Source organism: Carcharodon carcharias, chromosome 20 (assembly GCF_017639515.1).
Source record: "Carcharodon carcharias isolate sCarCar2 chromosome 20, sCarCar2.pri, whole genome shotgun sequence".
NCBI lineage: Eukaryota > Metazoa > Chordata > Chondrichthyes > Lamniformes > Lamnidae > Carcharodon > Carcharodon carcharias.
The window spans coordinates 96,183,507-96,209,111 of record NC_054486.1 but is presented as its reverse complement, the minus strand read 5'-3'; the positions used below and the strand labels follow the sequence as shown (position 1 = coordinate 96,209,111).

Genomic DNA, 25,605 nt, shown 5'->3' with positions numbered 1-25,605 from the left:
GGGACTCTCTGCCTCAGAAGGTGTTGGAGGGGGTGTCATTGAATATTTTTAAGGTGGAGGTAGATAGACCCTTATTAGACAAGGTAATCAAAGGTTATCGGGGTCAGATGGGAATGTGGAAATCGAAACACAAGAAGATGATGCGTGTTCTTATTGAATGGCGGAGCAGGCTCGAGGGGCTGAATGGTCTACTCCTGTTCCTATTTCTTCTGTTCTTATCAGCAGTCTGGACTAGAACTGAACCCAGGTCCCAGAGGCCACTATCTAATTTTTTAAAAATTCATTCACAGGATGTGGGCTTCGCTGGCTGGGCCAGCATTTATTGTCCATCCCTAGTTGCCCTTGAGAAGGTGGTGGTGAGCTTGCCTTCTTGAACCGCTGCAGTCCATGTGGTTTAGTTTCACCCGCAGTGCTGTTAGGAAGGGAGTTCCAGGATTTTGACCCAGCAACACTATGCAGCCAATTGTTTAAATGAAAGAGAGATTTGTCTTGAAACCAGATTGTTGGCTTTTTCTGTATAATTCAAGGGCAATCACTTTCACTTCACCTTGGGAGTTCAGCTCTTTTGACAGTGTTTGAAGTCAGGAGCTGAGTGGCCCTGGCGGAACGCAAACTGGGTGTCAGTGAGCAGGGCATTGCTAAGCAAGTGCTGCCTGATAGCACTGTTGATGACCCCTTCCATTACTTAACTGATGATCGAGAGTAAACTGATGGGGCAGTAATTGGCCGAGTTGGATTTGTCCTGCTTTTTGTGGATAGGACATACCTGGGCAACTTTCCACATAGCTGGGTAGATGCCACTGTCATAGCTGTACTGGAATAGCTTGGCAAGTTCTGGAACATGAGTCTTCAGTACTATTGCTGGAATATTGTCAAGACCCATAGCCTTTGCAGTATCCAGTGCCTTCAGCCGTTTCTTGATATCACATGGAGTGAATCGAATTGTTTGAAGACTGGCATCTGTGATGCTGGGGACCTCCGGAGGCAGCCGAGATGGATCATCCACTTGGCACTTCCGGCTGAAGTTTGTTGCAAATGCTTCAGCCTTATCTGTTGCACGGCTGTGCTGGGCTCCTCCATCATTGTGCAGCCTCCTCCCCCAGTGAGTTGTTTAATTGTCCACCATTATTCATGACTGGGTGTGGCAGGACTGCAGTGCTTAGACCTGATGCATTGGTTGTAAGATAACTTAACTCTGTCTGTTACTGGCTGCTTTGCTGTTTGGCACACAAGTCAAACTGTTTTAAAGCTTCACCAGGTTGACAGCTCATTTTTAGGTATGCCTGGTGCTGCTCCTGGCATGCCCTCCTGCACTCTTCATTGAACCAGGGTTGATCCCCTCGCTTGATGGTAATGGTAAAGTGGGGGATATGTCAGGCTACAAGGTTACAGATTGTGTTCGAGTACAATTCTGCTGCTGCTGATGGCCCACAGTGCCTCATGGTGCCCAGTCTTGAGTTGCTAGATCTGTTCGAAATCTATCCCATTTAGCCTAATGGTAGTGCCACACAACACGATGGAGGGTATCCTCAAGTTCTGAAGGAGATAGCTGAAGAGATAGTGGAGGCGTTAGTGGTGATCTTTCAGGAATCACTGGAGTCAGGGAGGGTCCCAGAGGACTGGAAAATCGCTAATGTAACCCCCCTATTTAAGAAGGGAGTGAGGCAAAAGACGGGACATTACAGACCGATTAGCCTGACCTCGGTCGTTGGTAAGATTTTAGAGTCCATTATTAAGGATGAGATTTCAGAATACTTGGAAGTGCATGGTAAAATCGGGCAAAGTCAGCATGGTTTCATCAAGGGGAGGTCATGCCTGACAAATCTTTTAGAATTCTTTGAGGAGGTAACGAGTAGGTTAGACAAAGGAGAGCCAATGGATGTTATCTACTTGGACTTCCAGAAAGTCTTTGACAAGGTGCCGCACAGGAGGCTGCTCAGTAAGGTGAGAGCCCATGGTGTTAGAGGCAAGGTATTAGCATGGATAGAAGATTGGCTATCTGGCAGGAGGCAGAGAGTGGGGATAAGGTTGTCCTTCTCAGGATGGCGGCCAGTGACTAGTGGAGTTCCGTAGGGGTCAGTGTTGGGACCACAACTTTTCACTTTATATATTAATGATCTAGATGAAGGAACTGAGGGCATCCTGGCTAAGTTTGCAGATGATACAAAGATAGGTGGAGGGACAGGTAGTATTGAGGAGGCGGGGAGGCTGCAGAAGGATTTGGACAGGTTAGGGGAATGGGCAAAGAAGTTGCAGGTGGAATACAATGTGGGGAAGTGTGAGGTCATGCACTTTGGTAGGAAGAATAGAGGCATAGACTATCTTCTAAATGGGGAGACAATTCATAAATCTGGAGTGCAAAGGGACTTGGGAGTCCTAGTCCAGGATTCTCTTAAGGTTAACTTGCAGGTTGAGTCAGTAGTTAGGAAGGCAAATGCAATGTTGGCATTTATTTCGAGAGGACTAGAATATAAAAGCAGGGATGTGCTGCTGAGACTTTATAAGGCTCTGGTCAGACCACATTTAGAATATTGTGAGCAATTTTGGGCCCCGTATCTCAGGAAGGATGTGCTGGCCCTGGAGAGGGTCCAGAGGAGGTTCACGAGAATGATCCCAGGAATGAAAGGCTTAACATATGAGGAACGTTAGAGGACTCTGGGTCTATACTTGATGGAGTTTAGAAGGATGAGGGGGGATCTGATTGAAACTTACAGAATACTGAAAGGCCTGGATAGAGTGGATGTGGGGAAGATGTTTCCAATAGTAGGGGAGACTAGGACCCGAGGGCACAGCCTCAGAGTAAAGGGAAGACCTTTTAGAACAGAGATAAGGAGAAACTTCTTTAGCCAGAGTGGTGAATCTATGGAATTCATTGCCACAGAAGGCTGTGGAGGCCAGGTCATTGAGTGTATTTAAGACAGAAATAGATAGGTTCTTGATTGGTAAGGGGATCAAAGGTTACAGGGAGAAAGTGGGAGAATGGGGTTGAGAAACTTATCAGCCATGATTGAATGGGGGAGCAGACTCGATGGGCCGATTGGCCTTATTTCTGCTCCTACGTCTTATGGTCTAATGTGAAGCCGGGATTTTGTCTCCACAATGGTTGCGCGGTGCTCACTCCCACCGATAGCGTCATGGGCAGGTGCATCTGCAGCAGGCAGGTTGTTGAGGGTGAGGTCAAGTACGTTTTTCCCTCTTGTTGGTTCCTTCACCACCGGCTGCAGACCCAGTCTAGCATCTATGTCATTTAGGATTTGGCCAGCTCAGTCAGCAGTGGTGCTACCAAGCCATTCTTGGTGATGGACATGGAAGTCCCCCACCCAGAGTATATTCTGCGCCCTTGCCGCCCTCAGTTCTTCCTCCATGCTGAACATCACTTGGAGCACTGATTCATCAGCTGAGGGAGGGTGGTATGTGGTAATCAGCAAGAGGTTTCCTTGTCCATGTTTTACCTGATGTGACTTCATGGGGTTTGGAGTTGATGTTGAGGACTCACAGGGCAACTCCCTCCCGTATACCACTGTGCCACCACCTCTGCTGGATGGGGATGGTGGAGTCAGAGACATCTCAGGGATGATGGTGGAGTCTGGGACATTTCTGTATGATTCAGGGAGGATGACCATGTCAGGCTGTTGCTTTACTAGTCTGAGAGACAGTTCTCCCAATTTTGGTACTAGCCCCATGTTAGTAAGGAGGACTTTGCAGGGTCAACAGGGCAGCAAATGTCTTTGTCGTTTCCGGTGCCTAGGTCGATAGCGGGTAGTCCGTCCGGTTTCATTCCTTCTCTGTGACTTTGTAGCAGTTTGTAACAACTGAGTGGCTTGCTAGGGCATTTAAGAGTCAGTCATATTGCTGGAGTCATATGTCGGCCAGGCCAACAGATTTCCTTCTCTTACAACAATCGACAATGGTTCCATGGTCTTTTAGATCATTAGACTTTTAATTCCAGATTTTTTATTGAATTCAACATTCCACCATCTGCCTTGCAGGATTCAAACCCAGGTCCCCAGAGCATTACTCTGGGTCTCTGGATTACTAGTCCAGTGACAATACTACTACGCTATTGCCTCTCCATGTTCGTCGGGTGATCCAGTTCTCAGTTGAGTCTTAAAAAAGAATCTGCATCATCTGGGCATATTATGTTAGCACATGGTTTTCCCATTGCACTTTGATATCAATGCACATGCAAAGGATTTATAGCTCAGGATTCCTACTGGATTGTTACACAGCAACAGCTCCAGAAGGCAGATACATGTAGATGTTGGACAAGGTAGTCCAGGAATTTGCCAAAACCTACTCTTTGAAATCACACACATGGCGTTTTAGCCAACATAATGAGCAGCTGCTGGCATCTATGGAACTGCAGACAGCAAGAGCCAGCACCTTTAAGAGAGGAAGGGAGCAAATTGGAAGAGAATCCAAAATGAATCAGTGGATTTTGAAAAAAATATTCCATACCGAATTCAAGGAAAAAATCTTCCATTTGCAGTTCCATTTAGATAGGAGATGTAGTCATTTTCAGCCTGCTCCTCACCAGCTTGTAATTCTCTTTGCTGACAGATTGGTTCCATCCAGCCTATGTGCAGATCAATAATTCATTTGATTCAGGTTTAATTATCAGATATTCCAAATTTGTACTAAACCTTATGTGCAGCTGTCGTGAAACAATGAAAAGGTCTATTCACAATAAGTGGACACAGTGGCTCCAATATCAAATTTATTAGGCTACAATAGCCACTAAATGTACAATACTATGGTCAATGCCCAGCTCACAGTACAATCTCATATGTTACATTCAGGCTTTGACACTTTCTGGAAAAATAAACAATTCTAGCTATAGACAAATAGTCTACAGAGAAAGAGTAAATTACATGGAATTCTTATTTTCAAGTTATGTCAGATAACTGGAGAAATAGAGGATCTAAACTAATGGAAAAAGAAAAGACCAGTTTAAAATTCCCGATTGTCTGAGTGGAATATTCCTTCTGAGATCTAAACCCAGGAATGTCATTGGTTTAAATTGGGCATATCGATTGGAACAAACAATCGCTTGACCAGCATAAACCAATGCACTGCCATATCACACTTTTGGCTTTCTTTTTAAACACAAGCAGGCATTTCCAAGGAACTATAAAGGTCCTTCTGACCACACAGCTTTCTCAAACCAGGGGCCAGGGTTCATAGCCCAGGCTTCATTGTCCCAGGCTTTTTTTTTGGTTCTTCCACTGACAGACAATGTGAAGGTTCGAACAGCAGCAGCCCTGGGAATATAAACAATTTAATACAATAACCAGAGATCAATTCCACCTTTTCAGGGTAACAAATTATCCATATAAAAAGAAAAACTTCAACTACTTGTTTTTAACAAACATATTAAAGTAAAAAGGCGAAAACATAACCGGATGGTTTTTCCGGTTGAGTCAGCACTCATGCAGTTTGTACCAGTTAGTTGAAGCAGATGCCACAATTGGTCTCATCTTCCTTGGGCTGGGGACCAGCAAGGAAACGGTGTTAGAAATTTATCCATCAGGGCTCCTGTTCCTTGTCCGGCAACTTCTGATATGCGGATACCAGGATCAAACATGCGCGTGATGACCCCCCACCCCCCATCCAAAGATAGAACAGCCACCGACATCATCTGGGGTAATAACATGGTACTGGGGGAGTAAACCATTAAACTGTACCTCTGCTTGGAAATGGGGGTGCGGGGGAGGGAATACAAGAATCACCATGGCTCACTGCACCTAATCTACCTTCTCGCCCCCACCAATCAAAAAATAAGTTGAGAGGTTGCTTACTTTAAACATGAATTTAACGACAAGAGAGTTCATCTTACAGGAGGAGTTGGGGTAAAAAGGACACCACACAACAGTTTAAGTCCAAACAGTTCAATGAATGATTGCTAAGGAATCAAGTCATGCAGTTCACGTTATATCTTTGAATTAAATGTTTGCCTTTCTCAGACATGACAGCACACACAACTGCTCGGAGAAGTCCTACAACAGAACATGAAGAGGACAATTTATAATGTTGGACATTGTGCCTACTCCTGGTCACTGCTCAACAAGCTTTGATGAAATCGCCACTTGGGAAAGCACATCATCAGGTTTAGGGATAACCCTCCGTGGCTAAGTCTTCCAGCAGTGACTGTCTGAGCTAATGGACAAAGGATGCCCACTTAGAGCAAGCAACAGGATGTCTGCTATTGCTGCCTTTGAAAAAATGGCAAGGACATAAACATTGGAAAAGCTTTCTTACTTGCTCTCAAGTAAAAATAATGTTTACTGGAGATTAGCAACCTGTACTGGAGGTCAGTACAATCAGATTCAATTCACATAGCCTTCACAGCCAAAGACAGATCTAGTATGGGGCACAGTACAAAGCTGGGGCCTTAACTCTCTTCTAATTCATTCTCTCCTCTTCCACCGACTTGGCTACCACCTTTCGCAAACAAAGTTCCAATGGGGATATTAGTGGGGCCAAGAACTACTTGCAAGAATTGGTAATGCAGAGGAAAACTTCTGTCATATGAGAAACAACTTCTGGTCACTGACTTGCCAGACAATTTCATTTGGCTGCTTCAAGAGCAGATGCATTTTAAGTGGAGGCAAGAGCAACCGATAGAACAAGTTGCAGGAGCACATTTGTGTGGGTGGGAGAAGGGAAGAAAGGTGGCTAAACACAGGAGATGAGGCATCTATGCTAAAGGGAAGCTCCTTCTCATTCACCTGCACCTCGGAAACTCAAGAGCGTACGGCAGAAAATAAATCAGAAGTATATACAACTGTTGAACGATATGCAGCTAGTTATTGTAACCCAGATGTGGGAAGTAAGACAATCTGAACCATATGCGTGTTTGATTTCAGGGCCACCCCAATCCCTGTGAGAAACCAAAGCTCACTTGCCAATTATCAAAGTCCAAACAACCATTATCTCAACCAACCGCCCCGAGTCAGCCCGGCCACAGGCGGCATGCCTGGTGGTGGTGGTCCGGGAGGTTGCCCCCCTGGTGGTACTGTGGGGGGAGGGTAGCTGGTTGGTGGAAGACCCAGGGCTGGCGGAGGAGGCACCGTGTGAGCGGGGGGAATCCGAGGAGGGGGCAAGTAAGTAGGATTGTACCCCGGTGGAGGGTATCCTGGAGTAGGAGGGGGGATATTGGGTGGATAGTTTGTGGGAGGAGGCACAGATGGATTGGGGTAAACATGTGGGTGGTAAGGGACGTGAGTAGGGGGTCCATAAGATGGTATGTTTCCATAAGTGGGCCCGTCAGTCTTCATCATAGATTGCAAACTCTGGAAACCTTCCCCAGACATGTAGGAGCTTGTTGTTGACATTCCCATTATGTAAGCAGCAGAGGGTGGAGGTCGTTGTGGAATCTGTGGCTGCTGGTGTACAGTAGGAGGGTGAAGAGGAGGTGGGATGGTGGCTTTTGCCACTTCAGATGAGTTTCCCGTTGAAGGTGGTTCAGTTTCTATAATGCTGGTCCCTGCATTTATGGATGGTTTGCGTTCTGCAAGTTTAAAAAAAGGCAAATTTTATCTTCAAATAGTTAACAAATGTAGAATGACTTTGTACATGAACACAGTAAACAGCATCACTCGTTTTGGGAGGAGGGAAGAGGAGAAAAAAGGATGACAGACAGGAGGCAGCAGGCAGACACACACACACACACACACACACACACACACACACACACACACACACACACACACACACACACACACACACACACACACACACACACACACACACACACACACACAGAAAAAGGGTAGGTAGGGGAAATATTGCTGTAAATGATTAATAAGGTCAAACAGCCTGCAGATTTCTCTCAAACATGAAGGATTGCAATTTGGGAGTGGTCACAAAAGTTGTACCTCAGAAAGGAGTTTAAGTAGTGGGAAGTAAACCATCAAACTGTACCTCTGCTTGGAAATGGGGGTGTGGGGGAGGGGATACAAGAATCACCATGGCTCACTGCACTTAACCTACCTTCTTATCCCCACCAATCAAAAAATAATTTGAGAGGTTGCTTACTTTAAACATAAACTTAATGACAAGACAGTTCAGGTTACAGGAGGAGTTGGGGTAAAAGAGACACTGCACAAGGATTGCACTTTGAGAGTGGTCGCAAAGGGTGCACCTCAGAAAGGAGTTGGGTAGCAGGAAGAGGGGAGAATGGAAATGGGGTTACAACTCAGGTGAGCCAGGCAGTGAAAGGTAGAACTGGAGCCTTGTATTTACACACTTCCAAGTCTTCATTTACAAAGACACACGCATCTCCAATCCAACAACCAGTTTCAACCAGCTCCTAGATATATATAAGCACAAGTGAATGCCCAGTTAATGCCTACTGCCTGAATACAATTAAACACCCAATAAATATACAATTAACAAATGGGACAGAATTGGTAGAAAGAGAAAAAAAATCTGTCGATGTGATCACAGTTTGATTTGAGACACAAATTCATGAGAGAATTCCATCCCTACGTACACCTGGAAATGGTTAGCACACTACACTGCAGAAAATAAAAATTGAAGGATATCCAGCTGTCAAACAATATACACCGGGATGATTCCAGATTAATCCCCACATCTCCTGAAGCACTGAATCATACTGGGTGCAATTCTACGTGTCTTAGTTGTTTCGATGCCTTGTTCAAGTTTGAAATATATTAATGGCCTAGATGAGGGCATATGGGGCTTAATTTCAAAGTTTGCAGATGACACAAGATTTGGGAATGTAGTAAACAATGAGACTTCCAGAAAACACTGGTGAAATGCACAGACATGGCAAAACAAATTTAGCATAGAAGTGTGAAGTGCTAAGTGGTAAGAAACATGTTGAAAAGTAACATGAACTAAATGGTACAATTTTAAAGGGTTGCAGGAGCAAAGATCTTAGGAGCATGTGTACGCAAATCTTTGAGGGTGACAGATCAAGTTGAGATGGCTGTTTAATAAAGGATGTGATCCTTGACTTTATTAATAAAGAAATAGAGAACAAAAACAAAGAAGGTACACTAAATCTTTATAAACTGGTTAGGCCTCAGCTGAAGGGTTGGGGTTCAAGTCCAAGAAGCACCCTCCCATCCCACTCAGCCACCATCACTCAGACCCTCCCAACCCACTCAGTCCTCTGACTCCCTGACTCATGTCCTCCCACTCAGCCCCTATTACTCATGCCCTCCCATCCCCACAGGCCCCTGTTGCATTCACCCTCCCTTCCCAATCAGTGACTCATGCCCTCCACCCTCACTCTGTCCTTCCTCCCATCTCACTTGCTCATGCCCTCCTCCTTCTCCACTCCACCACCCCCCACATTTCCACCTCCCCGCCAAAATCTGGATTTCACCACCCTGCCTGGATGTGGGGGAGCTGGTGTGGAAAAACTGCGATAATTACGGCAGATAAAAGGGAAAAATGTTATCAATTAGACTCAAAAAGAATAAAATAAGGTGGTATTAACTCAGCTGATACGGCGAACATTATTTATAGTCACCACCAAGGGGCTAAGCAGTACAATTCCACTTCTGAATGATAGGAGCAAACTGCATTTCTATTGCCTTTCAAAAAGTCAGGACATCTCAAAGCACATTAAGGGAGTGAAGTAAATTTTGAAGCGTAGTCACTGTTGTAACCCTCAGACAGTGCAGCAACCCCCTCCCATCTATATCAGAAGAACAGGGAAAATTATCACTTCATATACTGAAAGTAGTCCAGATTTATTTGTCTGCATACAAACTGTAACTGCATTGTTATTAATATGGGTCTTTCATCAAAGGGCGAAGATTTGTACACACCCTGCCCACTCAACAATGCTCTTAAAAACACACTGAAGGCTAATAATCTTGGAACAGACCATCACATTGAATTATTTAACAAGTACAAAACAGGTAATATGTGGCTAATAAAACAAGAAAATATGGCTGCCCTTAAAACTCTGTCAGAGCGTCAGTGTTTACAATTTACTGACAGAAATTAAAAAGCTCACCTGGAGGAGGATGGCTAGTAGGTGGTAGTGCTGGATGTGGGGTTTCCAATTTGGGAATTTTAGGAGGCTGTAGTTCTGTGGAGAGTGGAGAAACACACAGGTAATACATTAGGATTTCAGATACTTACAGAAATATAAATGCCAAAGCACTGAATTCAATAAATCTGGTATTTTGAGGGCCAGCACCCTCAAAAGCATGAAAATAAAAGCATGAAAGCTGCCTGATTGAAACATAAGTCCAACAAGGGAGGGAGCCTGCTACCCCTAGCCAGCCTTGCTTCTTGTGACTTTACTCCACACTGTGGGATTGACTCTTAATGGTCTCTGAAGCAGCCTAGTAATCCACTCATATGCAAACGATTGTGACAACCTTTGACCCAGAAGCAGTACAGTAATAAAAATTTGGCATTTTAAGAAAATGTCTGTGGAGTCTGTAATTGTTTTTAAGAATGTTTGAAAAAGACTTTTAAGAGGTTTCATCAATGTAAAGGGATCAATTCCAGTTTTCTTAGTTAGAGATGGCAAACCTTGACCTAGAAGGAGTACCAACAGGAAGTTAAGACCAAAGTCGTGTGGCTGGCAGGCACAAAGGAGAGCTACAAGCAGCAGAGCTGGAGACTGAAGGTGATCAGCACACAGATGGAGACACAAAGAGAAAGCAGAACAAACCAAATCCTCGTGAGGAGAAGCAGCAAATTTCTCAGAAGTCAGTTTTTCTGTTTGGCAGAAAAGGAGACAGAGCTCTTGAAGGCAACATGCAAGCTGGCTAAAAAGGTCTCAAACCTGGAAAGCTGTGTGCATGGCTCAGAGATGCTAAAGACCTGGGTGTTGTTCCAGAAGTGGTCAAACTGGGAACCAGGGCATTACTGGTTGCTTGGGGTAACTCTGGAAAGCTATATCATCAGGTCTTTCATGACCAGAGGGAGAGAGGGTTTGTAGATATGTTCCTTGCTGATGATAATTGTAACCAAGAAACTTGAAGATGAAAGCAGTTATCAGACAGGACTCCTGACCTACCCAGCATGAATACAGAATAGCATATTGTGTAGCTCTGTGATACCAAATTTGTGTAGGAAGTGATGCGCATGCTTGTCATGGTGTTAGACATATCAATGTTCTATCGACTATTTGAAGCAAAATTTACCTTCTTATGTGAAATATCATTTGCCTGTTAATTCATTGATTAATTACATTGATTCTGATTCGTGTTCAGGTAAAAGTTACAAAAAGTGAAATCGTGTTGGTAATTACTTCTTTGGAGATCATTTGGTAAATTTGCTTATTTTGGGTTACGATTCCCTCATGGGGACCATAGCACAATAGTTACATTGAAAAAGATGGACTCATCGCCCATTCCGGATAACAAAGGATAGACAATACACACACACACAAATATGGTACAATCATTGTGAAGAGTATGGGTTCAATGAAGATTAAAGTCTAAAAATGTTACCTATTGTCTTGCCATCTTCCTTTGGAGAAGCAACCTAACAAAGGGAAGAATAAATACAAAAGGTTAGACTCAACATACTACTAAGATGGTAGAAAGAACATAGCAACTGAAGTTAGAGAGACACAAAATGGAGTCAGTGGCATGTTTCACTGTTCTCAGACTGCACCCTCAATCACCAAGAATACACCTTGAGCAGAAAATGGCTGTACCTATATTTATATTGTCTCACTTACCGCAGCTCGTTTGATCTGCCGAGGCGGTGTTGACTGAGGTGAAAGCTTCTTTGTCTGCTGCACCTGCAGTGGGGGTATCGGCTGCTCCAAGCTTGGGATTGTTGGCAATTGCTGCTGGGGTGCCTGGGGCATCTGTTGTTGACCCTGGGAATAAAGGTCCAGTATTTGATGGCAAATATCTACGCAAGACCAAAAAAGAGAGACATTAGTCATTGTAACTGTACAGAGCCTTTTAAAATTAACACCTAGTAATGAAGTTGTGCACACAGGTTTTATGCAATGGATCAAAGTTGAACTCAGTTAAAGCTTTGGTAAAGTTAAAGCTACTGTGCTGGTTACAAAGTAGAAGCACCTTAATTTTATTCACACAGCTGCTCTATTCTATTACTAAGGGATATTAGTTACAATTTAAAAAAGATGCTTCAAATCCTCACTAAAACACTGGGTTGGTTTATCGAGACTAAGAAGTACTTCTCACTCCCTATCAAGTATACCAAACAGTTTTAGGAAGTCATTTTTTTCCTCATCTTTAAGTTTGTTCTATATCTCAAGCGAAGCTTAATGAGCCAATGGCGCGCGCGCACGCATGCACGCACGCACACACACTCTCTATTGCCAACACTGCCTCTGTGATCTGGACTGTTTACTGTACCTTCCAGTAGTTCCACAGGCACATCCTGTACAAACTGTTCCCACCATCTTCGGTAAATGGGCTTAGCTGACCACTCCTGGATCTCAAATTTACACAGCCTACCAGCTAGGTACATCACAGCCACGGCAATGATCTCTGGTTCCCACTGCAGACACAGCATGGTGCACAGGCTGCAAGACAAAAAGTACATTGCTATAGAAGTCAAAGCAAAGTGCTAGATAAAAAGATAAAGTCCAAATATATGCAGTAAAGAATTTTCTTCTGTTAATGTATCAATAGGTTTTCACAGCTTTGTAAATGAGAATAGATTTTAAAAAGGACAGTTTACCTGTCATTTACAAAGGTCCAAGCCATTTGCACCAGCTTTTGAAGTTTATTTTTGTCACCTGCAGAAAGAGAAAATTGGACTAACATTATGTGTAACCTCTAAGTTCAAAACCTATGAATTAAGAAGAAAATGAGTGTTAGGATTAAAGCCTAGAGATGGTCTATTACATTATAAAACTTTCTATTAGCATTGAAGTGCAATTAACTCCATTATTTTCACATCACATTCAAAACCACATTTTAGCAAGCTTTCTAACTTTAAGCCATTAACAGATTCCATGCCTTGTTTTGTCAAAACCTAATGGCTGATTATTTAATTCGGGGTGTCCAAGGAGATCACATGGAGCCTCTGGGATAAGTATAAAGTTCACATCTATGTTCCCATTAACCTGCATGTACCCCAAGTGCTGATAATGATCTTGGTGTTCAAATTTCGAATTTACCTTGGCTACTAAAAATAGCCCTTTCCAAATTTCCAGATTGCACAAAAGTCATTGAGGACAAACTAAAGAGTAAGAAATACAAGTACAAATAGAATGAGGCTTGAAGCTTTGAAGGCCAGATATTTAGGGCTCTTTGGTAACATATGGCTCTAGGAATACAAGTCAAACACCCCGCTTTAACTAACTCAGTCTTCACCATACCACATAATACGTTTAAGCAATTTGCACATCATGCATTCCATAGTTCATGCTTAAAATTCACATCAGAAGGTTTGTTCTCCCAGTACACACGCTGCAACCACATAAATGCACCACATGGCATGGTACTTAGCCAGAAAGATCCCGGGCTTGGCCCCAGTCCGACTGCTTATTTCAACAGAGGAACAAGAAAGAAAAAGAGACGGAGTGGGGGTGGGGAAGCCAACATAACTGATAAACATAGCCTCAACTTCAGGTTTTTCTTAACTTGGGAGAATGGGAAAAGTTTGAGGGGACCAGGTTGTCTTACTCATGACCTCTACCAGAAACGTGCGTACATAAGAATGTAAGAAATGGGAGCAGCCACAAAACCTGCTCCATCATTCAATAAGCTCATGGTTGATCTTTTACCTCAACTTCACTTTCCCTTCCTATCCCCACGTCCCTTAAGTGTCCAAAAATGGATTGATCTCAGTCTTGAATATACTTAATACAAGAGCATCCACAACTCTCTATGGTGGAAAATTCCAAAGGTTCACAACCTTCTGAATGAAGAAATTTCCTCATGTCTCAGTCCTAAATGGACGACTGCTTAACCCAAGACTGCGGCCCCTAGTTTTAGGCACTCTAGCCAGGGGAAAACAGCACCTCCTATGAGGCGACAAAGAATTTATATTTTTTAATAATTCAATAAATGGATAAATGAGGATAATATAGAGTTTGGTTCGAAAGCCCATCCATGCTCAAATAACCCTGTGGTTCACAAAGAATGGACACTTGGCCAACAAAAAAGGCTGAATGCCCGAGGAACCCCCGAGCAGGAATCAAAACCTTAAGGTTCAGATAGGCAGGAGGAGAGCTGGTGGGAGGGGGGGAGGAGGAGGAATAATCACAGGCAACAGGTACAACCAAGATAGCAAACTGCATGTTTAGATTCTACAACTACAACCAGCTGCCCCAAAAAAACAAAAAATGAGCAAAATATGAAATGTAATCGCTCAAACTCTGGGGATGAGAGGGAATATTTTAAAAACAAACAGTCTGCAAAGGATGGGGGTCAAATCTGACCTGAAAAGTCTTTGGGGTCTAGCAAATCGTGGTATTTTCAAAGACCTCTAATACACCAAACCATAAAGGATGGGTATTATATAATCCTGAAATGGAATTGTAGAGCAAGCATTTGCATTCGTGAAACCAGCAAAAGGAGCCATCAGAAAGTCTTTAAAATTTCAGAAGCTCTCTGCCTGAGCTGTGCAGAATGTATTAAAATAAGCTATCTCAGCACAATCGAGGGATCAAACTAGACCCATTTTATTTTGTCTGGCTTGGTATCATATTAGGTTGTGCATTTACAAAGCAAATTATACATTAGGTGGGTACGTGCAAGGAGAGCATGCCTGCACCACTCGTGTCACGCTTGATATCACACTCTTTACTTCTGGTAAACATACTACAAACACACGTGTAATGTGTGCACATGCTCATACATTATACACACCCCCTCCCATATCACATCTTTAGATAAGTATACAACACTGCATAAGTCATTAATCCTTTAGTGTAAACATCCAATAGATTACAAAGCAAGCTGACTTGTCAGCATCAACATGAATAAATCAAACAAAACCACACTATAAAGATTTATCATTAAAAGAATTCAGAAGGGAATTCACGGCTATAATCAAATTGTGGGATTCAGATGGTTGTCTTATTTTTCAAGTCTTCTCATGATTTATGAAGTCATCTCAGCCCAAAATTATCTTGTGATCACTTAGCTATTGGTTACTAAAGCCATTAAAAAAATGCATTTGGTGCTTATTTGGTAAGAGACCACCTCTTGAAAACTCCCAAGGATCTAGAACTCAGATTTTTGCCCCATATATTATTGTAATTAGATTTTTCAGAAATATAGCCATCAGGAGTTCTAATTTGAGGTTTTTTTGAAATATGTGCCTTACATGCTAAACAGTGTTAAAATAGCAAACTGAAATACAATAAATTGAGGTTGCAGATACTCTGCATAAACATTTAATTCCAGTACCTTTCAGTTGTTTAGCATACTTAAGCAAAAATTGATAGGGATGTTCGACCTGCAAGTCAAATTTAATTGTCTGCAACAGTATCCTCTCAAGTACCATAACTTCTTCCTAATTTAGAAACAAGACCAAAAAAAACAGGATGAGTGAATGCATGGTGAATGGTACCCCATTTCAAAACCAGAGTACAATAGTACTGTAGCAATACACATGCATAGAACTACATATTAGTGTTAAACAGCACAATTGTTCTGAAGATTTCTGAAGCCATTTATGAGTTAATGGATTATTAATGGATTGCTTAAACTATACCCAAAGTTTGTACAAGAAATACAATACATTCCACTTAGTGCTGTGTTTTTGGACAATTGAGTAAACAAACAGAGAACATTTTTTTCCAAACCAACTGAGTCTGAAGACGAGTCATAAGGACTCAAAATGTTAACTGTTTTTTTTTCTCTCCACAGATGCTGTTAGACCTGCTGAGTTTTCTAGCATTTTGTTTTTGTTTCAGATTTCTAGCATCCACAGTATTTTACTTTTATCTTATTGTACACAGAGAGTGTCTGTTTCATAGGATATAATGGACAGAATTGCTTTTTTTCAGAAATCCCTTTACCGTACAATCCCCCACTGAATTGGTCCAGTTTAGGATCCATTTCGTAGACAAAAACAAAATTCTCTTGGTGGTGTATGAGACATTCCAACCAAGCCCAGATGTGTCCAAAATTCCCACAGTCAGTTTCTTCATTAACTGTCATTTTAAAACCTGTTTTAATAATGCCTCAGTTTAGTATTTTTCTGCCCACCTAGTTGTGAAGTTATTTGCTGTAGCATCTAACCTTTCATTTGTCAGCTTACTAAAGTCCACATTAAAATACATATGAGAAGAATGAACCATGTGTGTTCACTGCAAAATCTTTTGAAGCTGAGGCCACACCTATCTGTCAAATCACTACAAAGACGACTACAATTATATGCATTCAAAAAAACCTTCTGTGATCCCTATTCTCCAAAGTCTGGCACTTTCACTCTCCTCTTTTCATTCTTTTCACCTCTACTCTTTACTTCCACTCTCCTTTCCCTCTACAAAATGAGCTTGTGGGTCAGATGAAAGGAGCACATGGACTGAAGTTGTTGATGTACAAGATCCTTATAAATGGAAATTCTGGAATGAAATCCCTTTGTACTGTAACAATTTCAGTTCAGTAAAGATTATATAAAAAAAGTTCAATTTGTTCCATCAAGGAGCAGTCAATATTAGCCAATCACAATTGTTAGAATAAAATTATTTTTGCTTGCACCTATACCTCCTTAGCCATTAATATTTTGGAGGGGGATGGAATTGCATAATTCTATATTACAGCAGAAAGCACAATGGAATACCAACTTATGTCAGGTTTTCCAGTACTTAAGCAAAAACCCCTGTGATTTGTAATGATTAAAAACAGAACGTGATCACAGAGGATTGCGGGTACAAAAGCAATGTAATAAAACATTTTTTTCACCCAGGGGATAATAGAGAGCTAGAATTCACAGACTGAAAGGTTGGTAAAGATAGAAGCTCTCACCCACCTTTAAAAAGTGATGGCATGGACACGAAGGAGCTCCTTATATGTCATAAATTTTCTATGATTCACAACATCATTAATATGTATTCCTAAAAATATACAAAACTACAATTAACACTAACCTTGGGGTCATCTCCAAATTGCGAAAACTGTACATCATTCAGCAAACTTCGAGCAGTTTTAATGATGTCTTTACACTTTTTGGGAGTCTCTTCTACTTTTCCAGCCAGAAAGAGGCAGCAGGCTCCTGTAACCTATGAATTAAATTGATATAAAACAAGATAATGTGAAGTTAGAAAAACAAGAGTATGACACATTTGCTGTGGTGAATGAAACCTATTTAAGGTAATGAAACTTTTTGTGATGCCCATTGTACAGATGATTTGTAAACAATATTTCAACAAGACAATATTTTATCAGCAGGATCTGGCCATGGGCACCCAACCAGAACACAATTATTAATTTCTGTTGCTGCAAACCTCAGACATTTTAAAAAATAAATGTATTTTCTTATGTTTTCCTGCGCCATGCTCTTTCCTCAGCTGAACAGCCAAGTAACCAACCTGCTCCAAACCTGGGCCAATGTTGCTTTGCAAATAGCCTCTCATAATTCCACATTACTGACAATAGCTGAGCTTTTTCTTAATGTAGGGAAGTCCTTGGCCTGTCAGAGGATTGGAAGAAGAGGCCCAGTTTTTCTATCCTCCAGTTTGATTCTTCAGCTCCCATTTGTCTTATTCTTTTCTGAGTTCAGAGACATTGTGGCCCACAAAACTCCAGGCAAGATTTAAACAACACTCCAGTGTAATGGCAGGATTACTTCACTTAACGTACACTCCAGTCCTTGTTTTATACTACCCAGCATACTGATGGCTTTGATTGGATCAATGACACATTGCACTCAGAAGATCCAATTTCACAGAGCGGGCTTAATTACTTACAATACCCCAGAGATTATCTGCTTCAGACATGTCTCAGTATAATCCCCATAGGAATTTTCCAGAAATTGGTCACTTTATAGTTTCAGCCATCAGTATCTTTTGTTGAATTTTTAAAAAATCACAGATCTTCCTTAAAAAGTTTGATATGCCCATAGGTAGTTGGTGAAGCTGTAGTCCATTTTTGTGTCACCATCCACCCATCATCACTTGTGCTTGCTGATGTACACTGGCTCGCTTTTAAACGAAACGTAGATTTTAAAATGCTCATCCTTGTTTACAAATCACGCCATGGCCTCGCCCTTCCTCAAGCCCCACAACCCTCCAAGATATCTGTGCTCATCCAATTCTGGTTGGTTCAATTGCTCCACCATTAATGGTTGTGCCTGCAGACACCTCAGCCCCAAGCTCTGGTACTCCCTCCCTAAACCTCCACCTTTCTTTCCTTCTTGAAGATGCTCCTTCAACCCTGGCTCTTTGACCAATCTTTTGGCGCTCTGCACTAAAATCACCTTACGTGGATTGGTGTGAAATTCTGCTTTATAGCGTTTTTGTGCAGCACCTTACTACGTGATCACAAGTTATTGCTGTTGTGGAAGAAATACTGATCAATGCATATGTGTTGTCATTGCAGTATTAGAAAATTCTTAGGGCTTCATTGAGAATGGCTGTTGATACTAACATATCTTGGAAATTGTTTGAAAGAATGAAACATATAAAAACGATGAAAATAGATGATTCCCGTGGCCAGTGTGTCATAATGTCTGGAGTTTTGGTTAAAGAAAGATTCAGTTTGCAATAATTTTCCTCAGCAGCTGTAAACAAAGCTAAAAGACAGAAGTTGAATAGAGCTGCAACAAGGATGCATGAAACACCTGTAAAAGAGACACTTGCTGCTATCACAGATACAACCACAATAGCCAAATGCTATGTCATTATCAACGTTGAGCTATTTTCCACAGATCCCCTCTGCCCATCCCACATATTTCCAAAATTCCCCAACAAACCAGTTGATTGCTCAGTGCAGAATTCGCCACACAGGCTGGGAAGGTCCCACCTTGAATCCCGGAGCTGTGCTGAGTTATCACTTTTCAGCTGAGATGCCACTACAGCTGACTTATCACTCCAAGCTGTTAGACCAAGGCATTGCTATGCATAGGAAGCAAAGGTTGATTCAGGCAACAGTTCACAAAAAAAAACACAGCAATCTCCACCTCAACTTCCAGAGGCTCTAAAGTTTAGTTTAGTAATGGAGAAGAGCAAGAAAAATAAGACTGGCAAAGAGAGAATATGAGAATAGATTGGCAGTGACCATAAAAGGGAACCCAAAAGTCTTCTACCAGCATGTAAAGAATAAGCAAGTAGTGAGAAGCTGGGCCAGGTCCTATTAGGGACAGAGGGGTAATTATATGCTTAGAAGCACAGTATAAGGCATGAATACTTTGAATCTGTTTACTAAGGAACCAGATGCTGAGAAAATATCAGGGAGAAGTGGAGATGATAGAGGTAATGGATGGTGGTGGTGGTTTGAGGGGGGGGGGGGGGGAGGTGTGCATGGAGGCAAGTTCATTAGCAAGATGGACTGGAAAGGTTGGCTATGCTTTGAGTGGATATGTCACCTGGTCTTGATAGCTTGCATCTCAGGTTGCTAAGGGAAGTGACAGCGGAGATAGTAGAAAGGTTTGCCAAAATCTTCCAATCCTCTCTAGATATGGGGGAGGTTTGGGAAGTGGCAAATGTGGTACTATGTTCAAGAAAGGGTGTGGACATTCCTAGCTAAACTGACTGGCTGGTATTTACATCAATGGTGAGTGAGGTTTTAGAAACAATAATCAGAGAGAAAAAAAAAATCGACAGGCACTTAGAGTAGTTCGAATTAATTATGCAGAGCAAGGAAGGATTTGTAAAAGGCATATCATGTTTGACTAATCTAATTTAAATTTTTTGATAAAGTTACAGAGAAGGCTGATGAACAGAATGCAGTGAACGTTGTTCCTATGGATTTAAAAAAAAACATTTGACAAAGTACCACATAAAAGGCTGGTTGACAACATTGAGCCTGCTGGGATAGGAGGGTCGGTGTCAGCTTCATACTCAATGTACTCCTTAATAGTAGAAGACTAGTAATAGTAGAACAGTTTTCCATAGCTGGCTGGTAGGACTTGACGAGGAGTGCAAGACCCTGACATTGAGCATAACAATGGGAGAGGACAGCATCCAACTTCCCTGTCTTAGCATCCTTACCTCAATGGACAAAAAATTTAAAAAGACATTCAAAAGGATACAGTCCCAAACGTGTTCCCACATCAAATATAAACCTGGCACCCTCCCGACGGTAGCGTGCCTCCGTTGCTGGATCAAGACCCTCTAGTTGTGATGGGGTATGTGCAAGATCCTTCTTATCCCAATACCAGCATGGCTTCCTGAGGTCCACGTTTGCCAATGCTGTCGTTGGCGTAGAGTTTTCCTTATTTTCCTTCATTTACCTGGAATCAGGAAACCAAGTTTTCACTTAAAAGATCAGTTTGCTAAATTCATAATTGGCTTCACAACACATACCTTTATTGCAGCAGGTTGCTTTGTATAATAAAACTATAAAATTGTGCAAAGCTATTGACCTTCCAGAAACACACCACATTGAAGCAAGCACAAGGACCAACACTCCCATATCAAAAGAACTATGTTCCATAAGAAAAAATGGATATGGATGATACAAGATTTAAAGTAAATAGGAGTTCATTCTGTAGTTCAATTAGAATTTTTTTTAAACCATTAATATTGATTTTTAAAGTCTACAGGAGGTAAAATTGGTTTAGGTCAACACTGTAAAATGGTCTCAGTGAATCAGCAGCCAATTTTTCATCATACCAGTTTTTGCTTTCCACTAACTTGTGAAATGTGATCAAGGCTTTTAATTTCAAATCAAATAAAAGTAGCAGTGAGATTAGGAAATGAGTCTCCAAAAAGGATTTTCATTATTGTTCTGTGTAAGAAGTTCTGGTGCAGTGAAAAGAAAATTGGCTGCTGATTTGCTACAAGGCCATCTTGCACTGCTGGTGTAGACAGATTTCACCCCCGCGTGCACATATCACTCCTGAACTCTGGAGTGTGATTGGAAGGAGCCCAAGGTAAGAACAAAGGTCAACTGTAAGTACACTAAATCTGCAGTACTGAGATTGTGGCCTAACACAAAAACTTCTGCATTTAAAATAAATGCCACAATGAAAAATACTGAGTTAATCACTTTTACTATTAAAAGCCTGGATTAATGTTAGAAGACATGATCATTTCTACAAATTTGTGCTGCAATGCTTTCCATTACCAAGGCCATATGCCACATTAGGTGGTTCAGAGCACACCCACAAGCCTCGTTTTAGATGCATTTTTTAAATTATAACTTGGCAGCCACTTCACTTGAGAGACAGAGAGAGAGACAGACACACGAAAAGATAAACTATGATTCATTATGGGTCACAGGAAAATATATTGTTTCCCTTATAAAATATTAGTCCATTTGTTAATTTCAGTAAATTTCACACACAAGTCAAAAGAAAACAACGATTTTCACTTAAGGTGCAAATCCACTTTAATTCAAACCCTGAAAACCCACTGCACTTTGGTGGTGGTGTTTCTGAAACAACCAATAAAACCTGTGTATTTAAATCTAAATTTTCAGTCTTTCCAAACCATAGATCAATTTTCACCTACCCAGTGCCCTGCTGAAAAAAAAAGGAGTTTCAAAAGATAAATATCCTACCAGCGACCTAACTCAGGTTCTGAGTGGGCATTGAAATGGGAAGTGAGTGTTCTAGCCAGAAATAGGCATAGGGAGCATACAGGCTTGATGACAGTGATAATGGGTGTACATGTGTCATGTTTGAAACATTGAGCACGGACATATGTGGAAGGGGAGAGACTGGCAAAGGAAGAGCTGGAAAATTGTAACAACCAAAAAAGACAATGGATGCATGGATGTGGATTTGGCAATGGGAGAAGGTGGGGGTGGGGAGAGGATGGGTGGTATAAGGGGAGAGATAGGACTGTAGATGAGTGCTCTTTTGAAGTTAGAACACAATACTGATTGACAACAGACTGGTTGTTGGAGGCACAGCAGAGTTCAAAAGTCACACCAGAACACCAAGATTCTATATTGCCTTCTTTAAAAGAACACATACTTTAAAGAGAAGCACTCCTTAGATTGTGGATATTACAGGTTAACAATAAACACACACACAGACCCCTGCCTGCAAAAAGCTTTCTATAAACTTACTGAATATAGAAGTGTGATTTCTACATGCATGTTTAGTTTCAAATAGATCACATTTGAAAGCATTTTGTTACCAGGCCTCTAATTAGTGGCTTTTCAAATATTTGGAGACTTACTAATTTTGTTGTATAATAATGAATCAGAGATATATTGGCCAGTGTAACATTTGAATCAAGTACGATTACCAAATGTGATGAAATTTGTCAACTTCAATATTTATAACAATTCAAACCAAGTGTAATATTTCTTCAGATTGAGGCTTTCATCCCATTTGAACAACTTCTACATGTTAACATAATCTGGTATTACCATATACAGTTAACATTGCCAGCATTTGAGGTCAAGAAATATTAAACACTTTATGATTATAATTTTGCTTTGAGTCTCAGCCACTTTATAAAATTCCTTCCCATAACTGGTGCTGTTTTAGAATTGTGGGATTTCTGCTCCTTGGGATTTTCGTTGGCATTTTCAGTTTCTTGCCGTTGAGAACGTCCACCTCTCCCAGAAATGTCTCAGGTGAAAGACCATACTGTTTGCAATCTCAGTCTCTTATTCAGCCTGATGCTGAGTTTCTAACCCCATAGCTTCTCCATCACAAAGACTACACATTTCCAACATCACAAGCCCACTGTCTGCTGCTGAAACTTTTGTGTGTCTTCGTCACCCCCAGACTCAACTGTCCGATGCTCTCCTAGCCAGCCTATGTTTCACCCACCACGTTGCCCACTTTCTATCCTCCACCATGTCCCACTCACCCATCATCCCACCTAACATGCATTGTTTCAATGGCTCAAATTAACCAATTCCATTTTTCATGATCTCCCCATCACAAACTATTCTGACTTCACAAACAGTTTTAAAAATCCACACCCTTATGTTAGAATCACTCCTCGTTATCATTGTAACCTCCTCAGACCCTACAACCACATCCCACCTCATTTTCAGCCAGAAGCGCCAAGCAAATGATCCATTTCAGTCTCTTCCCAAGGTCCCCAAAATCACTCCACATCAAGAAACCGCTGAAGGCACTGGCTACTGCAAAAGCCATGGGCCCATCCAACATTCCAGAAATATTACTGAAGACTTGTGCTCCTGAACTACTAGTATCTCCAGCCAAGCTGTTCCAGTACAGCTACAACACTGGCATCTATCTGGCAATGTGGAAAATTGCCCAAACATGTCCTATCCACAAAAAGCAGGACAAATCCAACCTGGCCAATTACCATCAGTCTATTCTCAATCATCAGCGAAGTGATGGAAGGGGCTATCGACAATGCTAACAAGCGGCATTTGCTCAGCAATAATCCGCTTACAACCTTGGTCCAAACATGGTCAAAGAGCTGAACTTTAGTTGAGTTGAATGTGACTGCCTTTGACATCAAGTCAGCATTTGACCAAGAATAGTATCAAGGAGCCTTGATACTAGCAAAACTGGAGTCAATGGGAATCAGGGGTAAAACTCTCTGCTGGTTGGAGTCATGGCTAGCACAAAGGAAGCCAATTGTGGTTGTTGGTGGAAAATGATCTCAGTCCCAGGACATCACTGCAGGAGTTCCTCAGGGTAGTGGTCTAGGCCCAGCCATCTTCAGCTGCTTCATCAATGACTTTCCCTCCATCATAAGGTCAAAAGTGGGAACGTTCATTGATGATTGCACAATGTTCAGCACCATTCATGACTCCTCAGATATTGAAACAGTCAGTGCCCATTAGAAGTAAGGCCTGGACAACATTCAGGTTCAGGCTGATGAGTGGCAAGTAATTTTCGCACCACACAAGTGCCAGACAATGAACATCTCCAACAGAATCTAAGTATCTCCCCATATCATTCAATGACATTACCATCACTGAATGCCCCACTATTAATATCTTGGGAGTTACCACTGACCAGAAACTCCTTGAAGCAGCTATGAGGCGAGGTGAGAGTGACTGCTCTTGACATCAAGTGTGCATTTGAAAAAGTGTGGCATTGAGGAACCCTAGCAAAACTGGAGTCAATGGGAATTGTGGAAAACTCTCCAATGGTTGGAGTCATACCTAGCACAAAGGAAGATGGTTGCAGTTATTTGGAGGTCAGTCATCTCAGCTCCAGGGTTTCACTGCAGGAGTTCCTCTGAGTAGTATCCTAGGCCCAATCATCTTCAGCTGCTTCATCAATGACCTTCCTTCCATCACAAGGTCAGAAGTGGGTATGTTCGCTGATGATTGCAGTATTCAGCACCATTTGCAACAACTCCGATACTGAAGCAGTCCATGCTCAAATGCAGCAAGACCTGGGTAATATTCAGGGCAGCCAGAACTTGAGGAGTCTTACTCAAGTTCTGTCGAAGGGTCATGAGGACTCGAAACGTCAACTCTTTTCTTCTCCGCCGATGCTGCCAGACCTGCTGAGTTTTTCCAGGTAATTCTGTTTTTGTTTTGGATTTCCAGCATCCGCAGTTTTTTTGTTTTTATGCCTTCTATCCAGCTCTTGTCCCAACGCCCCCCCCCCCCACCTTAAACCAGCTTATATTTCACCCTTTTTCTATTTTTCCTTAGTTCTGTTGAAGTGCCATGAGGACTCGAAACGTTAACTGTGCTCCCTTCCACAAATGCTGCCAGACCTGCTGAGTTTTTTCAGGTATTTTTGTTTTTGTTTTCGATTTCCAGCATCCGCAGTTTTTTGCTTTTATCCAAATTTATCTTGACAACAGAACTAAATATAATCCAATTTTTCGTCAACACAACTGATCAGTGTTACTAGTGATCAGAATTCAATAATACCCTGAAGTTTATATCTTCTGAAAGGGAGCATCTTCCCCAAACGTCCTCAGTTGTCTTTACAGCGCTCCCACAAAACAAAGGCACGGAGCGCCCTTGGCCCTCTCTGCACTCAAACAACTCAACGACATATTATCGAAAGAGCTTTTTGCAAATTCTCTCTCCTTGTGGTGGTGGGGGGGGGGGGGGGGGGCAAGAAACATTATACAATCCGAACCACTTCACTTCAGCCAGAAGATGTGAAACCCCACTATTATTCCGCACCTCTTCAAAGGAGCAGACGGCCCAAAACAGCCACACTTCGGCGGGGTGAGTGGGGATCGCAGTCCAGAGGTCCTGAAGCAGCAGTCACCCGCTGCAGACATGTGCCTGCCGCGCTCTCTTACCTGAGACGGTGCCGAGGCCCAAGCCTCGGCTGCACCAGGATCGGGTCCACAGACAGACCTCCCTTTCCCCCGACCGCCCAGCTCAACCGCTTCGCCGCTATTAATCAATCACTTCAGTCTCAAAAGCCGCGGAGGTACGATCCGAGGAAACAAGTAGCGAGGATAAAGACGAATTAACTAAGAAAACTGCCCAAAATCCACCCTCGGCACTTTCAGCGCGACTCACTAACTTCCCAAATGAGTCAGAAACAGGGCGCCGCCATTTTGAATGAACCATCCCCCCCCCAACCCCCAACGCCGACAATAGCCAAATACGCAGGCGCGGCCTGGCCCGCTCTTTTACCGCC

General features: G+C 42.2%; 1 protein-coding gene across 4 annotated transcripts; it reads right to left on the bottom strand.

The window, feature by feature from the left end:
• Positions 1 to 4,704: 4,704 nt before the first annotated feature.
• Positions 4,705 to 25,551, bottom strand: ccnk (cyclin K). 4 transcript variants are annotated; one of them, XM_041215003.1, is made up of 11 exons: positions 25,259 to 25,551; positions 20,131 to 20,331; positions 18,528 to 18,609; positions 17,030 to 17,161; positions 15,342 to 15,447; positions 12,661 to 12,718; positions 12,333 to 12,502; positions 11,681 to 11,859; positions 11,448 to 11,481; positions 9,995 to 10,069; positions 4,705 to 7,510 (listed from the first exon to the last, which is right to left on the bottom strand). In XM_041215003.1, exons 2-11 carry the CDS (start codon positions 20,325 to 20,327, stop codon positions 6,930 to 6,932), a joined length of 1,614 nt encoding a protein of 537 aa, XP_041070937.1. In that variant the 5' UTR covers positions 20,328 to 20,331; positions 25,259 to 25,551; the 3' UTR covers positions 4,705 to 6,929. The 4 variants fall into 4 exon arrangements, with proteins under 4 accessions (XP_041070937.1, XP_041070936.1, XP_041070938.1 ...); XM_041215002.1 differs by having other exon boundaries at positions 12,661 to 12,739; positions 25,259 to 25,550; XM_041215004.1 differs by lacking the exons at positions 18,528 to 18,609; positions 25,259 to 25,551 and having other exon boundaries at positions 12,661 to 12,739; positions 20,090 to 20,291.
• Between the last annotated feature and the right edge of the window lie 54 nt (positions 25,552 to 25,605).